This window comes from Syzygium oleosum, unplaced genomic scaffold, assembly GCF_021117445.2.
Source record: "Syzygium oleosum isolate NSW1041296 unplaced genomic scaffold, Sole_v2.1 Sole_v2.03, whole genome shotgun sequence".
Taxonomy (NCBI): Eukaryota; Viridiplantae; Streptophyta; class Magnoliopsida; order Myrtales; family Myrtaceae; genus Syzygium; species Syzygium oleosum.
Window position 1 is genome coordinate 8,422,712 of NW_026607487.1, and position 24,640 is coordinate 8,447,351.

General features: G+C 40.8%; 2 protein-coding genes across 7 annotated transcripts; one reads left to right on the plus strand and one right to left on the minus strand.

Moving 5' to 3' along the window:
• The first annotated feature begins 3,995 nt into the window (after nucleotides 1–3,995).
• LOC115679136 (protein argonaute 4-like) lies at nucleotides 3,996–10,896 on the plus strand. Of its 2 annotated transcripts, XM_056310277.1 has the most exons (24): nucleotides 3,996–4,159; nucleotides 4,519–4,592; nucleotides 5,354–5,628; nucleotides 5,730–5,935; nucleotides 6,005–6,229; nucleotides 6,311–6,447; nucleotides 6,521–6,618; nucleotides 6,693–6,790; nucleotides 6,881–7,052; nucleotides 7,133–7,249; nucleotides 7,354–7,461; nucleotides 7,552–7,614; nucleotides 7,688–7,801; nucleotides 8,132–8,297; nucleotides 8,380–8,492; nucleotides 8,602–8,739; nucleotides 8,814–8,944; nucleotides 9,106–9,171; nucleotides 9,373–9,436; nucleotides 9,511–9,622; nucleotides 9,696–9,769; nucleotides 9,974–10,068; nucleotides 10,160–10,191; nucleotides 10,407–10,896. In XM_056310277.1, the coding sequence occupies exons 3-24, from the start codon at nucleotides 5,356–5,358 to the stop codon at nucleotides 10,580–10,582; spliced, it is 2,778 nt and encodes a 925-aa protein (XP_056166252.1). In that variant the 5' UTR covers nucleotides 3,996–4,159; nucleotides 4,519–4,592; nucleotides 5,354–5,355; the 3' UTR covers nucleotides 10,583–10,896. The 2 variants fall into 2 exon arrangements, with proteins under 2 accessions (XP_056166252.1, XP_030458575.1); XM_030602715.2 differs by lacking the exon at nucleotides 4,519–4,592.
• Nucleotides 10,897–11,705: 809 nt separating this feature from the next.
• LOC115679137 (la-related protein 1A) lies at nucleotides 11,706–23,960 on the minus strand. 5 transcript variants are annotated; one of them, XR_008816293.1, is made up of 15 exons: nucleotides 23,228–23,959; nucleotides 21,249–21,777; nucleotides 19,675–19,828; nucleotides 19,139–19,229; nucleotides 18,877–18,948; nucleotides 18,162–18,622; nucleotides 16,905–16,971; nucleotides 15,879–15,983; nucleotides 15,472–15,794; nucleotides 15,155–15,298; nucleotides 15,021–15,084; nucleotides 14,213–14,358; nucleotides 13,734–13,838; nucleotides 11,815–12,430; nucleotides 11,706–11,733 (listed from the first exon to the last, which is right to left on the minus strand). XR_008816293.1 is itself a non-coding variant. In XM_056310280.1 (15 exons), the coding sequence occupies exons 1-15, from the start codon at nucleotides 23,483–23,485 to the stop codon at nucleotides 12,289–12,291; spliced, it is 2,502 nt and encodes an 833-aa protein (XP_056166255.1). In that variant the 5' UTR covers nucleotides 23,486–23,959; the 3' UTR covers nucleotides 11,706–12,288. The 5 variants fall into 5 exon arrangements, 4 of the variants coding, with proteins under 4 accessions (XP_056166255.1, XP_056166253.1, XP_056166254.1 ...); XM_056310280.1 differs by having other exon boundaries at nucleotides 11,706–12,430; nucleotides 21,249–21,530; nucleotides 21,690–21,777; XM_056310278.1 differs by having other exon boundaries at nucleotides 11,706–12,430; nucleotides 15,155–15,317; nucleotides 15,494–15,794; nucleotides 23,228–23,960.
• Between the last annotated feature and the right edge of the window lie 680 nt (nucleotides 23,961–24,640).

A 24,640-nucleotide genomic window follows, 5' to 3' on the forward strand; every position in this document is an offset into this window, starting at 1 on the left:
CAATAAATATTTGCTTTCGATAAAAAGAAACCGTCAAGTATCTTACTATTCCACCTAAGTAAAGCTATTATTTTTATTGCGTTGAATAATAAATGGAAACTAATGGGGCACTTATGTAATCCACGTGGGAAAACGAGAAGTCCATTGGTTCTAATTATTATCCAACCCAAACTAACTAATTTCCATGTAATACAAATACAGCAATACAATATCTTATCCGATTTTTTTTTGTCTATGATACTCTAATTATTATCTCACTCTCTGACTTTTGCTCTACCTCTTTGTAGAGCATGGGAGTCGAACCCCACGCCTAAAACTGAACGCCCTTACCCCTGGTCCCTTGAGAATATGGAGAATCGAACTCCTTACCTCCCTTTTCTCAAGCGAAAGAGGGTGGTCACTGGGGTAGCCCCCAGTGGTTTCTAACCCGATTTATATTGCTAAAAAACACATCCAATATGAAAATTAATAAATAAACCGAGGCGAGAGCATAGAATGAACGAGCGACATCGAGTGAGGCGAGAGAAGAGCGAAGACGGTCATAGAAGTAGGTCATTTGTGACCTGTTTATTATACATAACTAACTCACATAACAACCTAATTTATTGAGTATGGGTTAAGAGATGGGTGTTCGACTTATTTTGACAAGTCCACGTTCACTCGCCCTACCTAATAATTTATCGTTTGGAGGGGCGGCTCATCTTTTTTCAATTTTTTTTTTTCTTGTCCCACGAAGTTTCGGGTACAAATAAAGTATTTATCTTAATCACTTCCGCCAACAGACACCGATTGAAACTTTTCGCGGGAAATAGGAAAGGCATTAGGATTGATAAAATAAAAAAAGAAAAAAAAGAAAAAGGGGGTCGGAATCGGTCTTCGGAATAGAAATTTCGGATTCCCCGCCCCGTTGCAAATTTTTTTTACATCGGCTGCTTCGGATCACATTTATTACCTCGCGGGCCCCACGCGCCTCTTCCGATAATGACCCTCGCTCGCCTTTTTCACCCTGCCTTTTCTTTTTTCCCGTTTTTTTTTTCCTTCTTTTTTTTTAATTATTACTTCCAGGCGAAAATTGCGTGGGCGTCGTCGCGGTCGCTCCCGCGAGCCTCGGAAATTACCATTTGCTCCCCCCGGGGCACCATCGAGTTGTTTTCGCAAAAATAAACACGGATTTTTAGGATTGTTGAATTAAAAAACGTATAAGCCACATTTTATACCCTTTTTCTTTTGAATTAAAGTATTTTAGGATATGGGAATCTTATTGTGAGACCTCCGTGGTCGATCAAAACATCATCCCGGATTAGATATCTTATGGTAGAGATTGAAAATCTCTGCAATGGATATGTTATGGCGCAGATGAAAATCTCCGCAATGGATATCTTTTTCTCGTTTCTTAAATAACCCAAATTTCGAAATGGGCCGAATGAGATTACAATCGCTCGGTTTGAATTCGACACGCGATCAACACTACTGGGCTCTGCACTCTGCAGTGCTCTCGCTCGATGTGGGTGACACGATTCTTGAATGTGAAATAAGAGCACGACTCAAATATGACTTGCTCAAAATCATCATGAGTTGGCACGTGAATTCCTAATAAAAAATCAATTTTCCAGTTACAAGTCGAATCTCTTTTGTGGTAACTAAATTAAGAAAATGACACCGATGGTCCTTAAATCATGACCCAATATGCAACGTGATCATTAAATTTCAAATTTGTTCAATGCGGTTCTCGAACTTTATCCCAACGTGTAATGCTGTCCCTGGACTTTTAATTCGTTTGATGTGGTCCGTGAATTTTTTGTACATATTCAGAGTAGTTATTAGATTATATAAAAATGTTCAATTTTGTCTATGAATTTAAATTAACGTCGGCTATTTTCAAATAATTTAGGGATTAGGTGAACAATCGCTATAAACAAGGTGACAAAATGAATGGCACGAAACGGGGACAAAACGGGCATAAAGGAGATTCATCGGGGGCCAAACCGGCCATCGGAAAATCGGGGACGTTGCTACGGAGGAGACGACGGTGTGACCGAGGCGCAGTATGACGCTGTCAGTGCGCTTTGAGCGTGCGCTTTGATTCGCGGGGGTGACGTGGGGCGCCCGTTATCGCCTGCGCGCGCGTCCAGATTAAGGCTCTGCGAACCTCGCTACCTGATCGTCCGATGAGTCGCGATGGGCGAACGATTAGGGTCGAAGGCAGGCAAGTGAAATCTCGCCGAGAAAATGGAGACGAGCCAGACGAGTGGGAAAAGGAACGGGATGGAATAGCTACGAGACGAGATTAGCTCGCCGCTTTATCGGAGAGAAAGTTGTGACGAACGCTAGGAAAAGTTAAAGTTGGGCCCTTTGCCTTGAAACCTTCTGAGAATTTGATATTCTTGGGGTCAATGAACTATTTATTTGATTTTAGAAGGTAGGTTTATTCCGATAGCTAACATTAACCGGAGGGTATTATTCTATTATTTTTAAAATTGTACCGGAGGTCGAACCATTTTGGCAAGCGGTATTATGTTCAGCCAGTTCAATCGATTGAGTACCGTTAACGACGGCATTTTCTCGTTATGAATGTTAATTTTATGTTGGATATATAGACAAATACCCAAAAATTAAAAATAAAAACATTCAACGGGACCTTATTCCATTAATGGGCCCTTTGGGACCTTGGGTCATTAAGTAAATGGGTCGATGTAAATTTTCATCCAATTAATTATTCTTTGATATGAATTTTCTTATACTTACATCTAGTTCGATTTTGACTAGAAAGAGTAGGAGTATGAACTGTTCCAAAGGATAGACTAGTTCCTGATTGAATTGGCCGTCTCGGTATTGTTTCAAAATGCCGGATTGCAATAACAAATTGTAGCTCCATTATCTAGCTTGGAATTCAAGGAATATAATAAATTTATATACAAATTTTCAAGTGTGTTGAAAATTAAATGTATCACGAGAGAAAACAGCAATGGCTACATTCAAAACTCAAAAGCAATGGGTTTTCGACTCGAGGGTTTATTCAAAGAAATTGATTTAATTTAAGCTATCGAAATCATGACATGTTGGCTTAGTAAATTGTTAAGACGCATTTGACAAGTCATGATCATAAATCGAAAGAATCAAGTTGGGAGATCTTTATATTTAAGGATCTATCAAACTCTCGAGAATATAAATAAAGTCTCATCAAATTTATCATTAGAGCAATGAAAAATCGTAGCGAGTGCTTAATATGGTAAGAATTCGGAGTATCTAAGTATATTGGTAATATCTATTCTTTCGCAAAACAATTGAGCAAGAATTACGAAAAAAAAGGAACAAATCAAAGCAAAATAACAAGCTAGATACGATTTTCCTTAAATTAGTCAAGTGCCCACTCACGGGGCACCGTCTATTCAAGCAGCAAAACATAGATATTCAAATAACATTTTTCGTTCGGATCAGATTGCACATTCAGGTAGATAAAGTTGCAAATTTTACTGAAAACTTTGATGTAAATTTTAAATTTTCAATTGAATAGAAAAACATTTAACGGCGGATTTAGATTTAACACGAGAAAATAATTTATCAACTTCGAAAAGAAGAACACCGATCGCAAGTTGATTAGGCGCCAAAAAATTTAATACGGATTTTCTTGGGTCATCTCTTTCAATATAAGAGTCAAATTCATGCGCTCACCGTTGGATTATGAACAAAAGCTCAAACACACACGTCACCCAAAACTGACGATGTACGTCCCATCCAGTGCAATCGCATCCCAACCTCGAGAATGTCGCGAGCAGAACAGAGAATAATATATCGCGGTACCTATCCAATCTCGAGCCGAGATCTCGCCGCCACGTGGAAGCTGTACGATCGAGGGCGCACGGGAGTCCCCCGGTACGCCGCGCCCCCACCGCAGCGGGCCTCCGACGGAGGGGACCTTAGGTTTTAACGGAGAGACATAACGTCGTGGGCCGTGTATAAAAAGCCGAGCGCACATCACTGTTTGCCCCCTCCCTCTTCAGAGAGTCGCTTTTGCCCAGTATAGAGAGTAAGCGCGGTCGTCAGTGCGAGCGAGAGGGAAGGTAGCGTTTCGGTACGGTCGACGAATTCGCGTCGACACGAGCTCCAGAAAATCTCTCTCCCCGCGCCTAGGGTTTCTCTCCGCCCTCCGCCTCATCAGGTAGCGCTCTTCTTCGTCTCCGGCCTCGCCGGAGAACGCTCTCGCGTGCTCCGAATCTCGCGGATTCCGTGGAATTTTGTGCCGTTGTCTTTGGTTGAGTGCTGTCGTCGGTGGCTTTTTGGGCGCTTCCGAGGCCTGAAATCTGCAATGCCGCTTCGGTCCGTGGTTGATCCGGGGACGGCTTTCGTGTTTCCTGTTCGTGCTGGCTTTTGCGAAAGTTTTTTATGCTCTGTTCGGTGGCTTTGCTTTTTGTCTTTTGTTTTTTTTGGTTGCCTTTTTGACTTCTTTTGAAGCAATTTTTTAATGATTTACTTCTTCTGTTTACCGGCTTTCGTGTCGCGTACGTCGCGCGAGCGCAGTGCTTCGACTGCGTGTATTGAGCACACTGTGGTTTTCGCCGTTCGAGCCGTCTGCATTCGCCGCCTCTCGAAGGGTGCTTCTTCCTCTTCTGTCCCCTCTGATTCCCCCCGTGTTTTGTGGTGTTCTTGGCTTGTTTTTAGGGCGTGCTGTTCTCGCTTGCTTCGTTCCCCTTGTACGCATGCGATGATTATGGCTCTCTGGTCGGATTAGCGCTTTCCTCGTCCTGTGTTTTTTTGGGTTTATTGCTATTTAATATTGGTTTTGTTTTCCGAGACTCGTCTGTCAGATGCGGTTTTTGGGTGACGTGGGTAACGAAATGTTGTTGTTCAGTATCTGTAATATTCGCCTGCCTGTTGGCTAGCCAGAGTAAATAGCTGCAGAAATTGCCCTGTGCATGTGGGTTTTCCTTGTTCTTGGGTTCCATTAGGCGTGATAATATGTTCGTTGCCTAATGGTTCCTTGTAGTGTTTTGATCCTGTCACATTGCTGACATCATCGGTTCTATTATTTTTGCTAAGTTTTGGTTTGGCCCTTTTGTTCGAGTTTTGAGTTACGATTGAGTAGAAAATTTTGTCAACTTGGGGTTTCACATTGATTACGCAACATTAAGTAGTCCTCTCGAGTCGCATGTGCATCATATGTATGGATTTTCGCTGGGATTTATTTGACAGAGAGATGATTAGACATTTGCGTCGATGTAGTAGTCAGTTGATCATTCTGCACTGCTGACATTACTGTCTGTTCTGGGAAATATGTCCCAGTAAAAGCATTTGGTTGCGTCTATTGCTTGTATAGTGTTTTACCCAGATTCTATGACCTGTGTCCACTGACCAGATATGGACTCGTCTGATGAGCCAAATGGAAATGGGGAGCATAATGATTTGCCGCCACCGCCGCCACCTCCTGCTATTATTCCACCAGATATTGTTCCTGAGCGAGTTGAACCCGAGAATCCACCCGAGAATCCGCCACAACCTGTAAAGAAGAAAGTTTCTCGGGTCCCCATTGCTAGACGGGGCCTTGGTTCTAAAGGCCAGAAGATACCTCTGCTAACTAATCACTTCAAAGTGAATGTTACCAATCTTGACGGTCAATTCTTCCATTATTCGGTATGTACTTTCTATTGCCTCTCCTGTTGATTCTGCCTCTGTTGATTTGCTTTGATAATTGAGTTATAGAGCAGTTTCACTTTTTTGTTCTACTGCATTAGGTATCTCTTTCTTATGAGGATGGCCGCCCTGTTGATGGCAAGGGAATTGGCAGAAAAGTAATCGATAAAGTACAAGGTACCTATAGTGGTGAGTTAGCTGGAAAGGACTTCGCATATGATGGTGAAAAGAGCTTGTTCACTGTTGGTCCCCTCCCTCGGAACAAACTCGAATTCACTGTTGTACTTGAGGATGTTACCTCTAGCAGGTATGCATGTGATTAGTAGGTTCTTTCCCTATATGTCCTCAAGTACTAAACTACGCTCATTATGCATAGAAATAACGGTAATGCTAGTTCCGATGGTCATGGAAGTCCCAATGAGAGTGATAGAAAGAGATTGCGACGCCCCTATCAGTCGAAGACCTTTAAAGTAGAGATTAGCTTTGCTGCGAAGATCCCTATGCAAGCAATTGCACATGCCCTGCGCGGTCAAGAATCAGAGAATTCTCAGGAAGCTCTCAGAGTGCTGGATATTGTATTAAGGCAACATGCGTCTAAGCAGTAAGAATCTCTTTGGCATCGACTCTCTGTTGCTTTGAGCTAGTTGTTATATCAAGACCTAAACTCAATTTGCTGTTTCAGGGGCTGCCTGCTTGTTCGTCAATCTTTCTTTCACAATGACCCGAGAAACTTCACAGATGTGGGCGGAGGTGTCCTTGGTTGCAGAGGATTTCACTCAAGTTTTAGGACGAGCCAGGGAGGATTGTCTCTTAACATTGGTGGGTTTGGTGTATTACCCCATTTTCTTTCTTTTCTTAATGGTATTTTTTAACTGAATGCTTGTTTTGTCAGATGTATCAACCACTATGATAATTCAGCCTGGACCAGTGGTGGAATTTTTGCTTGCGAACCAAAATGTGAACGATCCCTATTCTGTTGATTGGGCTAAGGTAAATAGCGTTTCTACATTAGATCAGAATGCAATACCTGTTCTATATTCTGGATTCTGAACATTTGCCTGCAGGCTAAACGAACCCTTAAAAATTTGAGGATCAAGGCAAGTCCTACCAACATGGAATACAAGATAACTGGCCTTAGTGAGAAGATCTGCAGGGACCAACTGTATGGTCCTCGTTCCTTCACGCCCCCTTCTCCCTATATGCTCTCTTATATTTTAGCGTTTAACATGCACCTTAAGCTATCATTTTGCAGGTTTTCTTTGAAGCAGAAAAGCAGAAAGGATGCTGATGGCGAGGCAGAGACCATAGAAGTGACGGTCTATGATTACTTTGTCAACCACCGCCACATAGAGTTGCGATTTTCTGGAGATTTCCCTTGCATCAATGTTGGCAAACCAAAGCGACCTACTTATATTCCTCTTGAGGTATAGGATAGGCTATATAATATACCAGTGGAAACTACAAAGAGTGTGATATTTTATAACCCTGATTTTGATCTTCTTAGCTATGCACGCTGGTATCCTTGCAACGCTACACCAAAGCTCTGACAAATCTTCAAAGGGCTTCTCTGGTCGAAAAATCACGGCAAAAGCCACAAGAGAGGATGAGAGTTCTGTCAGATGTAAGTGCTTTCCAATTTGATTATTGTTATATTTATGTACATATGTAGCGGATGGTAGTGTATTGTTATATTTCTATGTATTAAGTTTAAGGTTTTCTTGACAGGCTCTGAAATTGAACAAGTACGATGCTGAACCGATGCTGCGTTCATGTGGGGTATCGATCAGTACCCAGTTTACTCAAGTCGAAGGACGTGTTTTACCTGCGCCCAGGGTAGAATTGTCTGTAGTTAAACTTTTACTATCTGTTGGAACACTAGTCATCTTCCTCACTCTGAATACGTGTACCGTCATATCTGTGCAGCTGAAAGTGGGCAATGGGGAAGATTTCTTTCCTCGCAATGGGAGATGGAACTTCAACAATAAGGTTCGTTTGGTTCCTGTGGGCTGATCTCGACTTTGCAGACTGCCCTTTGCTCACGTATGAACTGCTTTTTCAGAAATTGGTTGAGCCAAGTAAGATAGAGAGGTGGGCTGTTGTGAACTTCTCTGCTCGTTGTGATGTTCGTGGCCTCGTCAGTAATCTCATCAAATGTGGCGACATGAAAGGAATTGTAGGTTTTATGTTCTGTCTTATTTTTTGGTCAAAAAGGTTTTATTTTCTGTTAGATTGTCGCATTTTGCATTTGCATTTCTGTTGGAAGTCTCTGCTCTACTTTTATGCTTACAGCAGATGCAAATTGTTTTTAAATCCTGAGTGCACCCTAAAAATATAATAGTAAATATGTCCTATCTGATAGTGATGAATGAATGTTTCTATGGAAATGCCCTACCTATTTTTGTTCCAGCAGCGGATGCAATTTTATAGTTCGTTTTGACACTTTGTATTGTGTTCAAAATACATAATCTGATAGTGCTAGGTGAATTCTTTTTCCTTTATGTAGCATATTGACCAACCATTTGAAGTAATTGAAGAGAGTCACCAGTTTAGGCGAGCTCCACCTGTTGTTAGAGTGGAGAAGATGTTTGAGGAGATACAGTCAAAGCTTCCTGGTGCACCGCAATTTCTTCTTTGCTTGCTTCCTGAGAGAAAGAATTCTGATCTCTATGGTTGGGTGTTCTCTTTCGTTAATCTTGCCAGTTTTATCTATCTGCCCTGATTCTTTGATGTAGAGTCTAATTTAATATCTAGGTCCATGGAAGAAAAAGAATCTTGCTGAATTTGGGATTGTTACTCAGTGCATTGCTCCTGTGAGGATTAATGATCAGTACCTCACTAATGTTCTCCTAAAGATCAATGCAAAGGTGAGAGTCCTCTCTCTACCCCCCTCTCTCACTCCCTCTCTCAACACTCACACACCCACCCACCCACCTTGTCATTTTCACCCTAGCTACTGATTAAATGTCATTGCAGCTTGGGGGCTTGAATTCAGTTCTGGCCGTTGAGCATTCCCCTTCTATACCCTTGGTGTCTAAATTACCCACTATAATCCTTGGAATGGATGTATCACATGGCTCTCCTGGGCAATCTGATATTCCATCAATTGCTGCGGTAACATACTGGCTCATTTTGCACTGTGAATATCTTGGATTGTTCTCAAGGTAACTTGATGTTTCCTGCTCCAGGTTGTTAGCTCCCGCCAATGGCCTTTGATTTCTCGCTATCGGGCTTCAGTGCGGACGCAGTCTCGGAAAGTCGAAATGATTGACAATTTGTTCAAGAAGGTGTCTGATATTGCGGATGAGGGGATAATAAGGTTTGTTCTTAGTTTCTTTAACTCAGTAGTATTTTTTCATTGCTTTCAGTTCCTTTTAAATAGAATTGTTCAATGGATTAGTGGCTATACATTCTTCAACATGCTTGTTATTCCATTTGTCTACAAGCTATATATGGTTTCACCTCTATTCTTTACCTCAGGGAACTTCTCCTCGACTTCTACGTGAGTTCGGGTAAGAGGAAACCCGACCAAATCATCATATTCAGGTATGGAGTTGGATGTCATATTGAATGAAATCGTGTATTGAAACCGTTAAAACTAATGTTCAAAACTTTCTTTATTATTTCTCGACTTTTATGCAAGTAGATTTCCAGGTAGTCTCCTTGATGATTGGGTGTGAGGATTCGACTGCACTCTTAGTTTCTTGCTATGCAGCTCACATCTTTCTCTTATTGTTCTTGCTCCAGGGATGGAGTCAGTGAGTCGCAATTTAATCAGGTTTTAAACATTGAACTGGATCAAATTATTGAGGTTAGCTTCCGAATGACTTAAATGCACAAAGTTTATCTGCAGAAATGGTTTAGTTTATGCTAAGAACTTTTCAGGCCTGCAAGTTTCTTGATGAGAAATGGTCCCCCAAGTTTGTTGTGATTGTTGCTCAGAAAAACCATCATACCAAGTTCTTCCAGTCCGGATCGCCAGATAATGTTCCTCCTGGTAAAAGCTTTTCTGCTACTATCAATAGGAATAAAGTGATTTTAAGACGTACCTAATTTTTGTTTTCCTGCAGGGACCATCATAGACAACAAAGTTTGTCATCCACGCAACCATGACTTCTATCTCTGTGCACATGCGGGAATGATTGTGAGTAAAACCAGAACATATTCATTGCGATAGTTGCTTCTCCTAAGAATCGATTGCCTTTCAATCCTGTAAATTTCGTCTCATCTAGTTGAGCTCTGAATTGGAAAGAATGTTCATGTAATAGCACCAACCTGAAAATGCCAATCTTTGTTTCATGTTATATTTCTTTTGTGTACTTTTAATTCTAAAGTAATTACATTACAGGGGACGACCAGACCCACTCACTACCATGTGTTAATGGATGAGGTTGGTTTTTCAGCGGATGATCTGCAGGAGCTTGTTCATTCACTCTCTTACGTGTAAGTAAAAACTCTGAAAATCTGCTTAGATTGATTTTGAGCTTCTGCTTTTGGCGCATCTGTTGAGAAAATTTTGCTCGTCATATTGCAGGTATCAAAGAAGCACTACTGCTATATCCGTTGGTAAATAAACTCCTTGCAAATATTCTTTTAGGAACTGTTCATGATATTACAATGCCATACTTGCCCCAAAAAAAACGCATTGTTTAATAATTTCATGTTGGTAGTTGTGCCATATATCCTAGGATATTGTCAGTGGCAAATGGAACTCTCTGATTGCTTTACAGTTGTTTGAATCACGATCTTAATTGTCTCTCTGTTTCTCCCCCTAAATCCAGTTGCTCCGATTTGCTATGCTCACTTGGCGGCTTCTCAAATGGGTCAGTTCATGAAATTCGAGGATGCTTCCGAGACTTCATCTAGCCAAGGCGGGCTGACATCCGCAGGACCAGTTGCCGTTCCTCAGCTGCCCAGATTGCAGGAGAAAGTGTGCAACTCCATGTTTTTCTGTTGAAGGCTTTACTTGCCCTTTCCTTCGGACACCTTTCAGGAAAGGTGGCTTTTTTTAACCCGTACAGGCTTTTTTGTACTCCGGGTCTTGAAGACTCCTATCATCTTGTTTTGTGGCGGCTGAGCTCCGGCTTTATCCATCTGGATATTTTCCGAGACTTGGCCAGAGATGGTGGTTTCTTTTTCTGTATATATTATGCGTAGGTACTTTAAATGCGGCCTTCCACTAGGGGAAAGTCCAGCCATGAAAACTATATACGGCGGTAAAAGACTGGCATGAACACTTGGTTATCTTATTATCTGAACTTGTTTCTATCACCTAGTTATCACTTGAAGATTCAACGTTGTGGTATGGCTGTTGTATGTTTGGCAACACTTTGCCTTTTTCCTGAGCGAAGGCTTGACCTGGGTAACAAAAAACACCAGCAGATCGAGAATGTTCGGATTCATTTATATTCACTCGGCTTTCTCCGGCCTCGTCCATTGGTCTTGAGCATAGGAGAACGTGTTGATTTTTCTCATCTCTAGACAGTAACGGCGATCGTGTATGTTTATCAATTTCCAGAAAATTAAGGCGACTGTCATCGATGAGACGTTTAAGTTTCATTTTTGGAAGTCTAGAAATATGCCGTGGATCCAATTTAGAGCAGTCCTTTCTTGAAAGGTGAAATGAGGGGAAGGCATGCAAATCATTAACTCTGAGATAACATTGCATCAAACATAACTGCCAGCTAACCCTGGTTTGTTTCATTTAAACGGGAAGAATGCAGTTTCACCATAGAAGGCGAGATCAGCTGTAGGGGTAATTCGATTACCTGGAAAGTTGACATTAGCTTCCAGTAGGAGGCACTTTCGGGTACAAGGTGCCATCATTTTCTATAATTATGTACTGCCAACGGTCATTAACACGAGCACAATATCTAATCGATTAATTTGTCCTTTCACTATATCCGGTCAGATAGTTATACCTATCTTGTTCAGGGTCACATACAAAGGACTCGACACAATAAACCATATTCCGAGAGGAGCCCCAAAGAAGTCGTCGCTAATTGCGAGACCTCTTGCTTTGTCTGCCCCACAATTGAAAATCAATCAAAGGTCCAGAGCAAGCGGAGGACAAGCAGAGCTTTCGGAATGCAAACTAATCTGACGATTCTGCATATAAACCCAACCTCAAGATCACTGATCACAAATGCGTAAATCACAACAAAAAAGCGTGATTTAGGGAAGACTAACCAAAAGAGAAAGGAGGCTACCAAAAACACCAGCATCGCAATCTCTTATTGTTCCATTCTGGACGAGATTTAAAACAGCCTTATTTTTCTTTTCTTTTTTTTTGGTTCTTTTTCTATTTTTTTTTTTTTTTGGGTTTTGGTTTTCGGTTTTTCCCCTCTATATACAAATTACAACCGAGAGGATATGCACAGAAGGGCACCTCTCTAAGCCTGTGGACATGAATAAAGACACGACGTGAGAGCTGAAAGAACTGTCCAAGGGAAAAAAAATGCCTCGGCGACCAGTGACTGCTCATAGCTCGTAGCGGAGCAAAGGCTGCCCCGAGGACACGATAAAAAAAAACCACAGGAACCACTTCTTTGCATCCAAGCCAAAAACAGGAGCTTCCATTTCTCAAACTCCTCAGTCAAAATTCGTTAGCCATGCTCTTTCAAAATTGGATGTTGCCACGCTGGAACACGAGCAAACTGCTCCCTAATGGCCCTCCTCCTTCGCGGTGTTAGCTCTCTCTTTAGTGCGGAAATCGTCCAAGGTGCGGTATTCCTCTAAGAGCAACCTCTCCAAGTCCTGTTGCTTCTTGATTGGATCTTTCTGGTGGCGATAATGGTGAAATGCCCTGCCACACCAAGTTACTTCCACATTATAATTTAGGAAGAAAAGAATTTCTACACCTATTAATAATGCAACGTACAGAACACAACCTCCTGAATTCAGAAGCATGAAGTCACATCAAGGCATATATCCGTGTATTAATGTAAGATAAACTTAGCAACGATACTTGAATTGCACACCAACTCACTATCATTATAGCAAAGGGGGAGATATTTAAGAATATCAAGGTTCGTGCTTCCAAAACAATCAGAAAGCATGTGATTTTCTCATGTTCGGATGAGGATAATCTGGCAACAAATTTCCAGCTTATGATGTCTTAACAAAACAAACTGAGAAAAATGGCCTTACATTAAAAAGAGAGGGGATAAAGAACTGCAGACTTTCGTCTGAAGCAGCCCTACAAATAGCCACTCCACAATTTATCAATTAGAACTTTAGTAAACAAATGCAGATTCTCTTAGCATTTTCTATCTCAGCTTCATTACCAAGGCTAATGTCTCCTAAAAAGGAAAGGTGCCGAGAATGTACTAAAGGCACTGGGAGAGTGCTCTCTACATGCCTGAAGAACTTGGAAATCTAATTTACCATATTCAAAGCTCTTATTCCCCTTGATGTTATTAATAAAGTTAAAGACCAGAAAGATCATTTAATTTTCCCCTGATGATAATTAGTTCAACAACTCCTTTAACAGGCTAGCTCAAGCTATTCCATGACATCCTTGCATGTTAGAAGTTAACAGACCGCAGCTTCCAGCGTAAAAAGTTTCACATCACATCAAGAAATTTCAACAGGTCAGTTTAACTTAGATAATTCTTAAGCATATCAATAATATCCAAGGGGTTGTCATTCCCACGTCTTCTAAAGAGGAGCGAAGCCACTTTTGAAAAATTGGTGAAGGAGAGTGAAGAAAGTGGAATTGTGAACATGGTGACCAAGGAAAAGAAACAAATGGCAGTAACTTGATATAAATATTTCAGAGTTAATCAAATAAGCAAAATAGAGGAAGAAAACCTGTTTACTTATGCAAATTCTTGACAATGCTGATACACGACAGAAGGTATGAAGGCAGAGAAGAAAGCTTCTAACTAACTTGTGCAGCAGAGAAGAAAGCTTATAACTAACTTACGTATCAATTAAGAAGAAAAAAAAGCCTCTTAATAAACCTATTTATGGTGCAATAACTAAGCTAAATATTAGATCGCTTTATTGGTCAATGCAAAGATCACACAATGAGCCAAATAAAAAGGCACAAATAAAGTTTAATATATCTGAATAAAAAGCTAAAGACTGCTTGGGAAAAAAATTACCAGTATTTCTCAAGGCCATAAAGGTTGCCTTTATGGTAAAAGTCGAGGGTGAGCTTTTCAAAATCCTTATACAGATCCTCCCTGAATTCCTTCTCCAAGCCATAACTACAACGGGCAAAGTTTCATAAGACAAGATCAAAGTACAACGTGATTTTCAATGGCCTATAAAGTATAGGCAAGACATGTTACAAGGATGTGCTAACTACCATAGCGCAGTCTCTAGTACACCAATCAGCTGGTTAGGCCCGCTGGATCTTAAATTTTATCAACTCAATAAATTTCAGTACCATTGTAGTTTAAGCAAAGTGACTATAACATTAGAAAAGGCGACTACCATAGATTTCTAGAGTGAGTAAGTGAATCGACACTACTGTCAATGAGTGTCTAATCAATTCAAAAAAAGACAGGTTGAAGCAAAATATAAACAAGTTGCTTGAAACAATTAAAGAATAGAACAAAAGGATATTTGGCAGTAATACCTATAGAACCTGAAAAGGCACTCCAGTCCATAATTGTAGTTAGCTGCAGCATCTTCAAGTGCAAGTTTGCAGAACTCTTCATACATATAAGGGACGAACATGTCTCTAAGAAAGTATGACCAAAACCGGTACAGTGTGTTCATTTCCTGCACATAAAAGTCAGTTGTCTCCAAGGAAAAGTAGTTGAAAAGGCTGCAGATACCAAACCCCAAATTAATCAACTGCATAAGCTGGCACTAAGAAAGCCAAATGATTCGTTCTTAGAGGAATTAAGCTCATGCAGATTGGCCATCACACTGCAGCAAAAGGGTTCTGCAAGTAAAGCTCCTAGAAGCATGATAAAGCATCGAAATTGGGAAGCCATAAACATTGAGTTCCTAGGAAACCAAAGGCGTTCATATAATAACAGACAGAAGGGAAAGCAGAAAAGGCATGATAAGCTAGCCCTTTGTCTTATCTTCCTACATTGACCCAACGTAATTGTGGGTTTCCTAATGAGTTCTCAAAAATAACCTTCGGAATCAGCAAGAAAACCGTGGCTTCTCTACCAACTAATGGGGAAAAGGCCTACAAAAGACAAGGTCAAAGAGGAAAGGTTGCACCATTCTAATCTCAATGTTAAACAGGATAGATAAAACACTCTTCCAACAAAAACATGAAAGTAGGTATATCATAAGAAAGAAGGATGAGCACACAGTTCCCGAGCCTTCACAAACCTGGTCTCAAACGACAATGACTTCTGCAATCAACATATACAGCTCATATTCACCTCTTAAGATATAAAGAGCAAAAAAGCAGACGGACACACCTCACTGCAACCGATTCCTGACTTCTTTCTGTCATTCAAGCACCGTTTGCGATACTTCAGGTACCTTAAGGGTAGAGCAACTGTGTGAGTCAAACCTCAAATTAAACAAAGCATATTTAACAGGGAGCCCTTACATTTGCTGTTTAAAACCATTTTCCTCCAAAAGACGGTGACTCGGATGCTGAAATGGTGGAAATGACTTTGGCATCGAACCAACGGGTGGACTACAGCCAGAGAGATTTCCATGAGGTGAATTACTCAATTTTGAAGACCTGGGCCTGTATTTGTCACCATTAGGTTTGTGTTACACTTGCAAAAACTAGACAACCAGCGAGACCACCAAAACCTCGAGTCAGATGGCACAACGGAAGAGATAAATTTCCTTCCACAACATGCTGATGGAGAAAGTACTAAGAGACCACAAAGATGGTAGCAAAAATTTCAAACTAACCCATGATTTTCAGGAGGAGTAGACCCAAAGAAATAACCAAAGGAATTGCTTGGCGGACTCTCTGATATCACTCCTATAGTGCTTCGAGCGGTACCATGATTTCTAAAGTTGCTGGAAAAAAAACGCTGTTGAAAGGATGTGTGTTGCTTAGAGGAACTCTTATTTTGCTTTCTGCGGGGATTAGTAATGCCAGATTCACCAGGACTGCTGGACGCAGCAAAATGTTCCCCCGGCTTGAAGTTTGATACTCCAGGGCCACATTTTCCAGACCCATTTTCCGAACAGTTGTTCTTTCGACGATTGGATTGCTTTTTTTCTAGTTCCTGTCAGCAATGAAAAAAACCATTATCCGTGATGTAAACTTCAAGTTAGCGATAAAAGACTAAAATACAAGAATTACTCTCCACCTGCTCATAGTAGTAAAGACCCTCATCAATTGCAGAAGCAAGTTCACTAGAGATTGACTTCGATTCATTGCCTCCAGTTTCATAACATCTGCCAATCCTGCCATTCTGCATTGCACAAAGAAAGGATTCAGCAACTTCCAAATCCAGAGCACTGGTCAGAGTTCTTGAGAGAATCATTATCAGATGGTGAAAGATCAGAGAGAGAAAAAAAGAGTTTCTTTTGAAAGGCCGTTGTTTCTAGTAAAATCGATGAACATTTCTCCCTATATGAGGAAAGAGAGACAATGAAGAAAAAGGTGAGCTTCTGTTTGTCTTTGGATACTCACTGCTTCCTATCATGACTATTTCTCGAAAAGTAACACCCCAGACAAAATGGACAATACTTTAGAGCACCAAACACAATCTCAAACTCCTAATAAACTGCAAACTTTCTAATGCTATTTTCCCTGTTATCAACTGAAACCATAAGAGAGAGAGAGCATATGGACCTAGAATAAAAACAACAGTTATATATTTTATTATCTGAAATAAAAATAACATGTAGTTTAGATACAGATAGAGACTTTATAAATACAAGCTAACCTCTCTCAAATTTTCCTGAATCAGACCTCAGCTAGGTGCTTAAAGAAAAAATGGAAGATAACCAAAGCAGCTTCCCAACCCTAAGCTAACAACGGAGTGGGAGACTAAAAGTCAGTAAGATGGTTTCTTTACAAAAGTATGCACTTCTTGCACAAGCACGTCAAAATTGTGTCCAGCTAATGACATCTGTTTGCGAACTTTAGGCACATTTATGCATGAGAAATCATTAGCAAAGGCAATTAACAGCATTTTAAGTCCAGTACTCCATACTTCCAGACAAAGCATGTTTTAAGCAGAGTACTACCGGAAAAAAAACGCAATTGTCTAAAACCACAGGAAACATAGATAAGTGACTGAGGACACCTTGACTCACAGATTAAACAGCAATGCACGTGTTCTTTTTTTTTTGTTTAAACATTTCTTCTTGCTAAAAAAGTAGCATACCTGTGTTACTATCACTAGTCTCTGAACATCATGATCATAGCCTATGTCATCATCTTCATCATCAACTCTGCGAAAACATAAGCCCAAACCAGAAAAAGAAAGTTAGAACAAGGATCTATTACCCAAGATGAAAAAGTGGTCCAAAAATGCCAAACAAAAGGCCTTAAATTTTATTTATCTGACAAAAGTTGTGCGGTCAGAAATATAAGATCGAACAAAGAGGAATTATCAGAACTCAGCTGGTTTAAAGAAACGTTATCTCGATATGGTTAACAAGTACTGGAACCAACATAGTTATTTCTTGTTTAGCACAGAAATAAGTTTGAAAATGACAATATTCAGATGGTGATAAGACATCGAAAGTTAACCATGCTTAAGTACTAGAGGATCGATTTAAAAAAAAAAAAACAGAAACTTTAATCTCTGCTCTTAAGCAGCAGATCCATAAGTGAGAATTTTATATAAAAATGCCTAAGAAAACACCGTAACAAGGTTATTCTGCAGTCTCCATTTTCCACAAACCAAATGAAGTTTCTAAAGTAAGTCCCTAATAAGTTTCCTGAGTTTTTCTTTCCCAAGTGAAAACTAAGATAAACTCAGCCATGGGTCCAATAAGAGCATACAGATAGGAGGGGGTGAGATAAATTCATTGACTAGCAAAACATCATCAAAAGATACTATCTACCATTTCAAGGTTCCAACTTTCCCTTTATAATTCCCAGTCGCTTGTAGCTATGGATGTTTTACTCACTGCACAACAATATATTACATAGTCCTCTCCCAGGTCAAAAGAATTATCATATTTAATAAGACATAGAAACATTGTTTTTAGTTGTCAAGGATATTGAACAGATCACTAGATATAATCAGAACCCCTTGGTGCTGCATCTTATATTATCCATTTAAAAAGTGCTCAGTTTGACCTACTTTTTCTAAAGACTGATGTCAGTTAGCATTAGTTCCTTTCTCACATCTTTCAAGAAAAATAAACATCTCCCCACATATTTGTGTCCTCATAATTAATGCATAGGTGCTCTTTCCCATGGATATGTATCACATAGTCTACTAATGCTTGAGATCCTTTTTAGTTTCATTAGTAACATTTCCAAAAGCGGAATTTACATGCTAAAATCCCTGATGCCTAAAACCATTTCAGAAGACTGCCAACAATCCCATCTGCCGTAAACACACTTTCTTGGGCAAATAATATTTTTGAACTGCATATGAAAGGAGCAAGAAGAATAAAGCATGTGGCACCTTCTAATTAGAGAAAGATCGTCTCTTTTCACAGTATTTTGCTCTAGCTCCAGCTCTTCATCAAGCATAAATGTGCTAGAGAAGTCATCAGATAAGTCAGAAACATTAATGTTTCTAGATGTAATTGATGGCGCTTGGTTTCTCTGTTTCACATAATTGCCCCATGTTGTTGACTCTGTCTCTTGTATATCATCAGGAAAAGGAGAAGGAGTGCCAGTAGCATGGTTTACGCACTTGACAGTTGATTGAGAAGTTTTCCCATTCGAATTACACTCCGCATCACAAGATGGATGTGCGGCACAGCTTCCCTGTGAGAGACTCTCTGCTTTATCCTCAGTTGCATCGCTATCCTCAAAAGAATCAACACCAAGTTGACTTTTAGGAGTCTCAGCTTTTGATGTAAGTTCATTCCTCTTGTGAATCCACTTTGACCACTCATCTCGCTTTCTTATATTGTCACCCTGCATGTTCAATAATGGAAATTGGCCCATGAATTCTCGAAAAAATGAAAGGGCATTAAGCTCGGACAACATGTCCTTCAGAACAACTGAAGAAGAAAAATCAAATCATGCATAACTGTCGGAAAGCCACTTTGTAAGCATTTGAAGTTTTCCGTCATAGTCCAACCAAAAAGAAAAGGTTATCTAGCAAAAAAACCATTTCATAATCCTGTCAGCATACATTTTTCATCAACTATTGAACACCAAAATCAGACCTTCACTTCAATAGTGCTCGAACTTTGCAAAGCATAGAGGATAAATTGTATGTCGGTGCACATTTTCTGTACCTGCAACCACACATCAAACAAAGAATAGCCTTTTCACTATTAAAGGTGTTTCATCCAACAATATTAAGCAAAAACTAATGTGCATTATTTTGTAACATAAACTTAACTGATGCACATTGCACACGCATTGGATACAGCATTAGTGTACCTTCCAAGCAAAATAAAATAGAATTATTGTATCAAAACATACCCTTCTGAAGTTAGCAATTTTGGATATTGAAACCCATCCTTGTTCATCCATCAACTCAATTAGATAGTTGTCATTCTGCAAATTCTCATCACTGCAAGAAGTAAAAGTCAACAATTACACTAGCAGAAACATGTTCTGCAAGCAAGCAAACAATCATGCAACTGCGATGACCATAAGATATTTTAACAGCATTTTCTGGATCAAGTCTGTCATGTCGTGCACAGCACACGGAGCACACCCTCAAGTACATTTCTAAGGCAAGCACACAAAAAAGCAATGTCAAAGGAGCATTAAGAAGATGAGAGCAAATTCCACGTGCTGCTGATTAAATATTATAGATTTCTATGTACACATACTCTGTCATGTGATAGAAATTTTAGTTTATCGGAGAGCACTACTAACAGCATGAACACTGTTAATGTTTGTGCACCTGATAGCAATGGGATGGATAATGCTCAGATTCTTTGTCATAAGAGGAGGAAATCAATGGTCCATGGACAGTGGTTTAATTTGCAAAAGTAATGAAGGATCAATACCTGAAGTAATACTCAATTTGTTTAATAATGCTTGACTTCAACGCCAGTGTTTCTGGGGGTAGTGTGCTAGCCCCTGGATTTACAGGATGGGAAAAAAGGTGTGGAGGATACGGTCCTCGAGAAGCAAAAGGAACATAGCATATGGATGTAGGTCCTGTAACAGAGACAGACTATTTAATTCGAAGGTAATAAAACACCTGGCAAAAATATAATATCCAAATGACCAAGCAATCTAAGTGACCCAAATGAACAATATAAAGCAGATAACAAATAGCATGGAGATAAGAAAGAAATCATTCCCTACTAGGATTTTTTTTAGCTTCATCTCTCATATACTACAGTAAACATCATTTATAAGTCTAAACAAATAAATCTTTTTGATAATGTCAGAGTTTTCTGTGGACCTCACTGAGTATGAGCACACTTGCACTAACTAGAAGCCATTGTTAGAGAAGAAGCCTTAGCTAGCTAAGATCCATGACACGAAGAAGAGGACATTTTGACTAAGCTAGCCATAAGCTAATGCAGAAATGTCGAACCTAGAGGATAAAATATACATCATATAACGCTCTGAAAATTCACATTCACGAAGATTAGAAGAAAGAGGGCAAGAGTTAGTTTCAACTTTCTAAAAAACTTTATATACATCACTTGTTTGAACAAAATGAAGGGTGGACCTCGCTCTTCTTCAAGCTTACGTTTCTGGATTATACATCTTGTATACTTTGATAATGCACCTATTCGTATCCACTGAATCTGTCATGGCTTTATTAAGAAAATCCAGATTGGAAATACAGGGTAAAAGCCAGGTCTTGAAAGGTTCTTACTATTCCAAGCACCTCATAGAAAACAAGAAAGGATCCAGCAACCTATTCCCTAAAGAGATTCCAATTACGGCTTTGGATGACATCTCAATTTTAGCAATATTTCAATTCTAAGTATCATTCATGAACTTCTTTTCTACCATCATTACAGCAGCTGATTACCTCTCACAACAAGGCTCTCCAGGTGCCAGGTCACTGGCCAGTCAAAAAGTCCAAGATGAACTACATGAACAGATTCAAGAACATCTATTGCCACCATGAAAAGGAACAAGGCGTAAATCCATACCTATTTCAATGAAATAACTAGAATATTGCGGATTGACATATAATATACCTAAACCATGCACCTTGACAAATAACTAAGACAGAAATGGGAATAAAAGCCAAACGTCCTTTCTGGGTTCATTCTCTCAATGCTGAATAGATCATCTGATAATCCTTTGCCTTATGCGAGGACGGACTGAAGGATTGATTAACAAATACAGCGAGTGTCTAGAATGACTTTGACTACTCACTTTTTGCTTTTTTTCAAATCTAGCGCTTACACATTTTGACCTTTAATTAAACCCAGAACTTGAAAATTTCGCACCTTCCAAATCTTGACATGTATATTCAGATATAATCTGTTCATATATCGATTTGAATACTATCATAACTTTTGGTAGGATGACAAAACAAGTTCTATTTATTTCTATGACTAAAAAACAAATGCACCAAGATAAAGCTAAGAAACCATGGTTGTATAATTACCTGGGAAGCCTGGACCAACCATAAATCCAGGAGCTGGACCATAGAATGGAGCCCTAAAATACGTTCTTGGTCCAACAACCTGTTGCATTGGAATGGTCTCTCCAGGGCCAAATGCTCGATGATTCCACGGTTGGGAAGGACCACCAGGCTGCTGCATATTAGGTCTTCTATTCGCAAAATTCACAGCACGAGCATTAGGATCTCCTTGTGGTAAAGGTTGACTTCTACTGGGATTAACGCCACTAGCAGCAGGAATAAAAGGCTGTCCAGGTGTTTCACCTCCTGACTTCACCAAAGGAGTCTCAACGCTTGGAAAAGGTCCAGCACACGGATGGCAAACATATCCCGGGATGCCCATATGGGGGGCAGGAACCATAGTATGATATATGGGGGGAGTAGGAAATTGACCATATGGTAATTGTACAGGGAAAGGAGGCCCACCATTTGGGTTGCGCTTAGAACCTGATTTTTGATGACGTGTTGATGAATGCTTCTGTGAGTTATAGTTTCCAGACCCTTGAGACTTAGGCTGCATGAATGGTGAATGTAAAAGGAACAGAAAATGCAGCGGGTTACGAAATGTAGTTCCACCAAAGCAAAGGAAAAGGAAACACTTAGCAATCACACACAGAACAACAAAGTACAATTTTTTTGAAGTACATTCCAGCATCAAAATCACTACATCCATGAGTTTTCCTGCATATACCGGGTGCATGCACTTCTTTAAAACAATAGTTTTGAAAACTTTGGACTTCTCAAGCAATTAGTGATTAAACATTCACACTTTATCATCAGATCAAATTCAAATGTTCAAACACAAAAGGACAGAAACAATAGAAGAAATATTCTTAATGCAAAACCAACAACAGGTCTGTACTGTCACTGCTTTGAGTGCCAAAAAAGACGTCATTGCATGTATAGTTCAAAGTAGGGAGGTGCGTATTACTGAAACCACTGAGAACTAGCAATTTATCACAAGTGTTAATAACAATCTGCAAACCAAAAGAAATTAACACCTTATTTGTCGATCATTTCGTTTCAGCAATCTTGATAAAATGACACCCATTAAATGAGTTAATTATCTCGAACTTATTCCAAATAGGACAATGTATGATCCATGCATATGAATGGCATGGTATATATGAGCTTATATGTTCATTACCACTTTACACTTGTCTAAATCTGCTTATATCCACTTTGTTAAGTGCCAGCTGCAATTCTTTGACTCTTTCCATCCAAAGTTTCTTCACCAATCGAGGCTACTAAAGTACTCGATCACGCTTTGATATCATGATAGATGCCTCTGCATGTAGCAGGAGAGGAGGCAAACACAAACTCCTATTCTCCAACACACACGGTACTCCAAAACTGCAAGCAGCAGATTTTGATATTGTCTATCTACTTAAGAGAAGTCGGCTAATCATAAAAGGAAAATAGGAGGTCACCAACACTTCTACTATGCCAAACTCACTCCTAAGTCCTAACTCCTAAGCAGCACACTAAAACTTGTATTGGTTATCAAAATTACAATCCCCTTACTAATTCGACGTTCCACTGGGAAAGCATCCTTGATAAACCCATACAAAGAAAAAAAATGGCAAATTGAAGGCTTTCTGAGAACGAAATTAGGTAGCGCATAAAGATATAGCCTAAAACTGGAACATCCAATCAAAATCATCATTGAGAACATCTGTCAAGCCATCCCTCGTTAAGAACTTAAGTTTGAGTGTGGTCCCATGTCTTCGCGTTTTACGGCTAATCTGCTCCTAAAATGGCTTCACTTGTCAGGTACGTTTTAGGCGCTCGTGCAAATCAAGAGTGAATATGCTCCAGAATAAAATCCCAAATGCAACGAGCAACTCATAAAACGCCACGTCCAAATGACGCCACTATTAATACCGATCATCACAGCTCGAAACCGAAACGCCGATCAAGTACAGCCAGCGAGCTTAATCTATACGATCAGACAGAAGCTAAACCTGAGCAGCTGGTGGGGGAGCTCCCCTGTCAGAAGCAACCGATGGCGGAGGCTTCGCCGGAGATTCCGCGCTCTTCGTCCGCGGCGGTGCATCGCCGAGAGCAGGCCAAGACTCCGCGCCCATCACCGGCGCCTCCCCGTCGGCCGCCGCCGCCGCCGCCGCCGCCGCCGCCGCCGCCGCCGCCGGGGTCTTCCACGGCGACTTCGGCCCGCCGAGCTCCCTCTGCTCGTCGACGCTCTCGTTCTCGGCCGTCACCATCGCCTCGATCTCGGCCAGAAGCCGCGCAAGCCCCTCCTCAAATCACCCGACCGCACCGAAAATGCGGGATCAGCGTCGCCCCGTCAGCAAGCAAGGCAACGAGCGGTTCGGAGGGGAAGCGCCTTCACGAGTCTCTGTAAGCGAATCCTCCTCCGACGATCATATCGCGGGCATGCTTCGCCTGGTGATCACTAGCCGGACAGCTTCGCGAGGCTTATGGCTTGCAGCAGCTAGAGAGAGAGAGAGAGAGAGAGAGAGAGACGGTGGATGTGCGTGGGAGCGACGGAGACTAGGGTTGAAGACAGCGAGCAAGAGAGAGAGAGAGAGAGAGTGCGAGGGTTTTCGGGACGAGATTGACAGCAGCAGACGGAGTGTGGAAACTATGGATGGATTCAGAAGAAGCACTTCTTGCTCTCTCGCGAGTGAGGACTGTCGCTCTATGCGCTGCCCCGGCTCATTTTTTGGCTGTCTCCAGATACGGGGGGGCGCGCGATTCTCTGTTGCGTTTGGGACCGTTGGCGAGTGAGGGGACCGGAGAGTCGGGGTTTATCGGAGTGGAAGTAGCCAAAAAGGTGGTGTGCTCTCGAGAAAATCAAAGGGCGAACTTTTCTATCGGTCCCGCGTTCGATGCATAAACCCTAGGGACGAGTGGCAGTTGGGCTTCCGAGATGGGCCCGATGGGCCGAAGGCCCAATGCGTCCGGAGATTTGAAGCACTTAGAAGCGGGGAAGAAAATTTGCATGCATCCGATGCATGTGACCTATTGGGTGAGGCAGGCATCTCCCGGAATAGCTTGGAAGCATGATTTGTCAATTTCATTGTACTTTTTGAGCTCTCTGTCGACGAGTCCTCCCCTCTAGTCTTGGACTAGGGTTACCTTTGGATTGTTGGCTGCGCACCAAGCTCGAGCTTTGCTCACTAACAAAAAATTACGATATAGATTTGTTGGCTCGGCGTTAGGCCTGCCAAGTATGCCTTTAGACCAGACCGATCCTGGGTGGACCCTATATTGGCTTTCGAGTTTCTCCCCCTTAATGATGCAAACATATCTTAAAGGTTTACATTTTGATAAGGGAGTGCGATCACAGCACAAATTATTTTATTTTTTTCTGTTCTGATCTAGTTATTCATGCGAACTAATCGAACTAACGACGC